The sequence below is a fragment of the Austrofundulus limnaeus genome, unplaced genomic scaffold (assembly GCF_001266775.1).
Source record: "Austrofundulus limnaeus strain Quisiro unplaced genomic scaffold, Austrofundulus_limnaeus-1.0 Scaffold368, whole genome shotgun sequence".
NCBI lineage: Eukaryota > Metazoa > Chordata > Actinopteri > Cyprinodontiformes > Rivulidae > Austrofundulus > Austrofundulus limnaeus.
The window spans coordinates 312,803-318,566 of NW_013952770.1; the positions used below are offsets into that span (position 1 = coordinate 312,803).

General features: G+C 37.9%; 1 protein-coding gene across 1 annotated transcript in view; it reads left to right on the forward strand.

The window, feature by feature from the left end:
- dhrs7cb (dehydrogenase/reductase (SDR family) member 7Cb) overlaps positions 1-3,962 on the forward strand; it is a gene marked incomplete in the record, with an annotated part of 6,744 nt that extends 2,782 nt beyond the window's left edge. The window contains 5 exon segments of the mRNA XM_014023426.1: positions 817-929; positions 1,743-1,953; positions 2,056-2,148; positions 2,950-3,111; positions 3,211-3,962. Coding sequence (XP_013878880.1) covers positions 817-929; positions 1,743-1,953; positions 2,056-2,148; positions 2,950-3,111; positions 3,211-3,419 — 788 coding nt within the window.
- Between the last annotated feature and the right edge of the window lie 1,802 nt (positions 3,963-5,764).

Consider the following 5,764-nt stretch of genomic DNA (forward strand, 5'->3'; position numbering starts at 1 on the left):
AAATAAAATGGCTCCATCCATGTTAAAATATATTTTAAAAAATTTACAAAACTAAACAGCCTACAGTATTTTTACAGTCTTTATTTTACAGTTGAAATATATGTTTACTCAAATAGAGTCTAATGTTACAACTAATCGGGGATCCCTTTAAGATATTCTCCTTCTTCAATAGTTACAGAACAATGCCAAGGAAATCCATTAACTCAACCATTTTTATACACACTAAATCATATTCCGAGAGGCTGGTGTCTGTCTGTCTCCACCAGGAGATATGCGGGGTACAGCRTGGACAGTTCATCACAGAGCTCACATAAATGCAGATTCACTGAAATCTAAGACAAGGGTTTAGGTGATAGGTTTGTGTCATGTTGTGATTATTGAATAATGTCATTGTGAAATTGGATATAAGCAGGAAAAGTGGCATCATGATGGCTGCTTCCAAATTCAGCCATGTTTTAATTAATTGGCTGAGAAGGTGGATGGGTTGTTATTCAGCGTGAAGGGAGTCTAATAGCATAATATGAAATTTGGAACCTATTATTACTTTAAAATGTAAGCACTGCAGCAACTATAAAAAACTGCTAACATGTGTCACATTGTTTCACATCATTAGACATTCTTTTTTATATATATAAGGTATTTATAAGAAAAGATTTATGTAAGTAACATACAAGATATTTAGCAAATGCTTCAAGATGAGCATACTGGTATGAAAATGAGAACAAACATTTGAGCAAACATTTCAACAAAATGAGTAACTTATCTAAAAAAAGATGACAATAATTATGTAAAACTATTTTTTTTCCTACTCTTTAGAGTGTGCCCAACTCTTCCACAAGGCTGGGGCCAGACTGATCTTGTGTGGGACCAACTGGGACAAGCTGGAGTCTTTGTATGAATCTCTAACAACCGATGCTGACCCCAGTGAGGTGAGGAAAGGAAATGTATAAATCAACAATGCATAGCATTTTTTTTTGTTTGGATGATCAATATGACAAAAAAACTCCCTCAAACAAACATTATAATTATCTTTATTGCTGTTTTGAGTCATCTTTATGACTAACCTCTGATATCTACCACAGAGAACTTTAGGATTAAAGAAAGTGTTCTAAAAACATTTACAAAAATCTCTCCTTAGCCATTAGCTTTGGTGCTAACTACTGCTGCTGTCACTGTTGTTCACTAGATTAGAACACAGTGGGATCTTTTCTTGTTTTCATTATAATCCTGCTCTGTTAGCACCTCCCAGATCACCACTTCCTGTGGTCAACACAATAGAAGGATATCCTTTCTGACAGCATGCTGTCCTCATGAGTTGTCAGCACACAGGGCCACATGTCTTTCAGCAAACACAACTTTACATAGCTGTAGATGATATGTAGCAAATAAATACAATTTAGAGTTGTTGAGAAATAAGTTATAGTCATTTTGGTCAAACCTTGAAAATAATGATATGAAATTTTTTTCCATTATATTGAAACATCTTGCACTCAGAGTATTTGTTGTGAATAATTCTCGGGTCCTACCTTGATAGATTTCAGCTCAATGCCAGTAAATCTGACATTGTTGACATACTGACAATAAGGTTGACTATCCATGGTAGTTATCTTGCTGGTTGACGCACTTGCGTATTAGTGAATTTTCTGAGTTTCATTGTGCCATGATGGGAACCATAATTTCAGCTAGAGAGTTCCTCTGTGATGGAGACTTGGTGTCCAGTAAAGCAACACCTGTCTTTATAGACGTTTGCACCAAAACTGGTGATCCTGGACTTCAGTGATATGGACAGCATGGAGGATGTGGTGGCTGAGGTGATGGAGTGTTATGGTTATGTGGACACACTCATCTGCAACAGCAGCATGAAGCTGAAGGCCCCGGTTCAGAGTGTCTCCTTGGAACTGGACAGAAACATTATGGACATCAACTATTTTGGCCCAAGCACTCTTGCCAAAGGTGGGCTGGATGTTGTTGGGGCTCAACCCCTAATAATATTTTAACAGTCTGAGTTTATAATTTGTGATATTATCTAATTAATATGTCWAACTATCGTGGCAGGTCTACTTCCAACAATGATCTCAAGAAGATCAGGCCACATTGTTCTGGTCAGCAGCATCCAGGGCAAACTGGCTGTCCCATTCAGAAGCTCATGTAAGTCTCAAACCAAGGCTACAGGCTCTGGTCTGAAAACCAAGCTGATGATAAATAAGTTGTTAAAACAAGTGGTTCAAATCCGCCTATGTTAATTTTAAAAGTGTATAAATATAACCAAGGTGGGTACAAGTCAGGCCAATGTGTTATACAGTTTTATTTATATTTATTACTTTTATTTAACCGGGGAAATCCCATTGAGATCACAAATCTCTTTTACAAGGGAAGGCAGTCTAACTCATGATTTTTGCTTGATTGTGGGATGAAACCGGAGTGCCCAGAGAAAACCCACACATACACAAAAATATGCAAACTCCACACAGAAAGACCCCCAGGTCTAAGCTGGGAATCAAACCCAGGATCTACTTCCTACAAGGCAACAGTGCTAACCAGTTAGCTKTTGTGCTGCCATTATGACAGGAGCAATGAAATGACATGCATGGCCTACCATACAGCTTTTCATGCTGTGAACACTTGCACTTTTGTCCCTCAGTGGAGAAATTCTTTCTCTGAAAGTTTCCTAACGCACATGTTTGCACACATGTGGAGCAGTGGGCTGCCATTTAAGGCACCCGAAGGGTGTTTGAACCAAGGTCGGGCCCACTTCCAGCCTGACTTCTGGAACCCAGAGACCTGGGGTTCTATTCAGGCTGGGCTTCTGGGGCTTAAGCTTTGTCTCACTCTGTTTCATCTTGTTCTACATGGAGAACAAAGTACCACGAGCTCGAAGTCATTCGTTGTGACCTGTTTGAGACAGCTACACCTTTTTGTTTCATCAATATGTCTTCTGTTCGCTGACAGATGCAGCCTCCAAACATGCGGCTCAGGCCTTCTTCGACTGCCTGAGAGCTGAGGTGGAGGAGTACGGGATCATTGTCAGCACCATCAGTCACACTTTCATCAATGCCTCTGACCCGCCTCCTGTCGTGGAGCCGGCCCCAAAAACAAACGCCCTGCTTGAATGTGAGTTTTTAAAAAATGGTGTGACGTAATCAGCCGGCTTTAATTTTTTTTCTTTGTAATGTCGAGCCAAATCTAAATCTGTTGTGTCGTCCCCCCCAGATATCAACAACCAGCTCACCCACGGCGTGCGCCCGCCAGTCCTGGCCAATGAGATTATGCAAACAGTGAACAGGAAGAGGAAGGAGGTGGTGCTAGCCCACCCCATCCCCAGGGTGGCCCTCTACCTCCGCTCCCTTTTTCCACCTTTCCTCTTCGCCGTGCTGGCAGCAGGAGTGAAGGATTCAGTGTTGGCCGAGCAGATGCAGTAGGAGAGATGCTGAGAGGGAAGAAAAGTCTGAGTGTGTTGAAGAGATGTGAAGGAAAGCACGGCTTGTTTAGGAATGTTAAATATAAATATGGATGTCCTAAGTGCACCAGCAGCTCCATCCTTGACATGTCCTAACAGGACATTAAAGCAACTCAACTCTGAAAAATGGAAAAATTAAAGAATTAAGTTGTTTTGTTTGTTTTCTGTTGAAACGCTTCTTTTAGTTCCGATGAAAAGAGAAACACCTGCAGTTTTTAAAATGTTTATTTCAAAGAATCTGTAACAAGCTTTTTGGACAAAAGGACTCGACAGAACAGATTTATCAAAAAGCTGCAAAACTTTTAGATTGCAGAATAAATAAACTACCCGAAAAGACACATCTTAAACTTTTCATCTTGAAATGTTTTAGCTTTTTCAGTGTTGAATATTGTTGAATATTTCCTCTCAGAGGATTTCAGTATTGCTCAAGCTGTTAAATTAAAAAATATATATTAGTTGTATTAATGTCTAATACACTTTGAAATAAAAGAAACAACACTTGCAAGATGTATGCATCTTTGTATACCTGTCAAAACATTTAGAAATGACATAAAACACGAGTACAATTTATTTAAAAAAATGGTGTAAAACTAGTCAGATTTGGTAAATGTTATTTTCTTTTCATAAATAATTGTGAAATGTAACTAAAATCATTAAAATTTTAAATAAGGTTCTAAACAAGTGCACACGTCCTTTTCCCACATTTATCTGATTCACATGTCCTGTAGATGGCAGCAACACACCTTCTTACACGGTACATCTCGGAGGTCTGCACATTTTCCCCCTTGGAGATAGTTTATTTAAGGACTGCCACTTCTTCTTTTGTGCTGCACTTGTTCATTCTCACTTCTATGAGCTCACATTACAAAACATAATAGTCAAGAACATGGATCGGTCAGCAAATGATTGAAAAAGCAACCAAACTTTAAAAGGACCCATCAAAAAGCCTGAAAAATAATGATAAGACCTCAATGAACAATTGCAAGGAAGTCTGGCTCATTCAAAACAAAATATAAAGAAATTAGGGGTGGTTTAAAACTTTTACACAGTAGGCATACACTGGTCATGAAAAGTAAAAGTAAAACAAAAAAGATTGTTCTAATGTCATATAATGCATCATATAGGACTTTTGTTAGCCTATTGTTTTTCAACATTTATTGTTTCACGTCTGTTTAATAATAATGGCCTCCATACAGCATCATAAAGATATAATTAAAATAGGCTTTGTTGACACATTGTAATCATGAAATTTTTATATTTTTATATTTTGTACTGTTTCCCTCACATCTTGTAATAACAAAAATTATTGTTATTGTATGTTGCCTTGTAATGTACAGCAGAAAGGGAAAATGTTTATTTGCTTCTTGGCCCTTCTCAGTGCTTATAATTGGATTTACATTTGAATTGGATGTCAACTCATTCCTACAAAGAGCTTCTTAAGGAACTTCTCTTTCGAGTAATGAAGTTAAACAACGGTGTTGTCTTGTGTTCTCTCTATGCTTCTTTCTCTTCTCTACTCCTTCTTTCCCTTTTAACCTTTTTGGCACCTTTTCCGTTTCTTTTTAAATTTATTTTCCATCTTTCTGTCCATTATGTCAAAATAATCCCAAAAGAATTTCTAATAAAGTTTAAATATACATCAAGTGGAGCATCATGGTGAAAGCCACAATGCTGCACATGTCTGTAGGAAACAGCAATGGTTAGGGATGTCACTCTCAACGAAACTCTAAAACTAATTTGACTAAAACGGCAACTTTAATTAATCTGAACACTAACAATCCATACCACCACCCCTATGGGCCTAAAGAGGCCCCTTGTGATCTGAAAGTGGCCTGCAGGCCATCAGTTGATGATCACTGTTCTAAAATTAAAAGCCTAGAACTTATTGAATAAATGCATATCACCCAACACCTTTAAAGTCAGAGTTTTACTCTAAAATCCATTTGTCATGAGCTATAGCTGTTTTTTTTTGTCAAATTTAGTAAATAACGTTACGTATAATCTTACAGAATATTTTTAAGATCTTCTTTTGTGTGTGTAGAGAATGACCTGCAGATCATCAAGTTTTAGGTCTGTAAAACTGATCAAGTTACAGCCATTTTTATTGTTTTGTAGGGTCAGTCTGCTGTGGCAATCATCGTGAATTGGTTTGACTTTAAAAGTTAAGCAATTGCAGATTTACATCTAGTAAATCACTGATGGTCTCATTAAAATCTGTTCTGTGGTCATGAGATATTTTGCTAACACACACACACACACGCACACACACACACACACACACACACGCACACACACACACACACACAC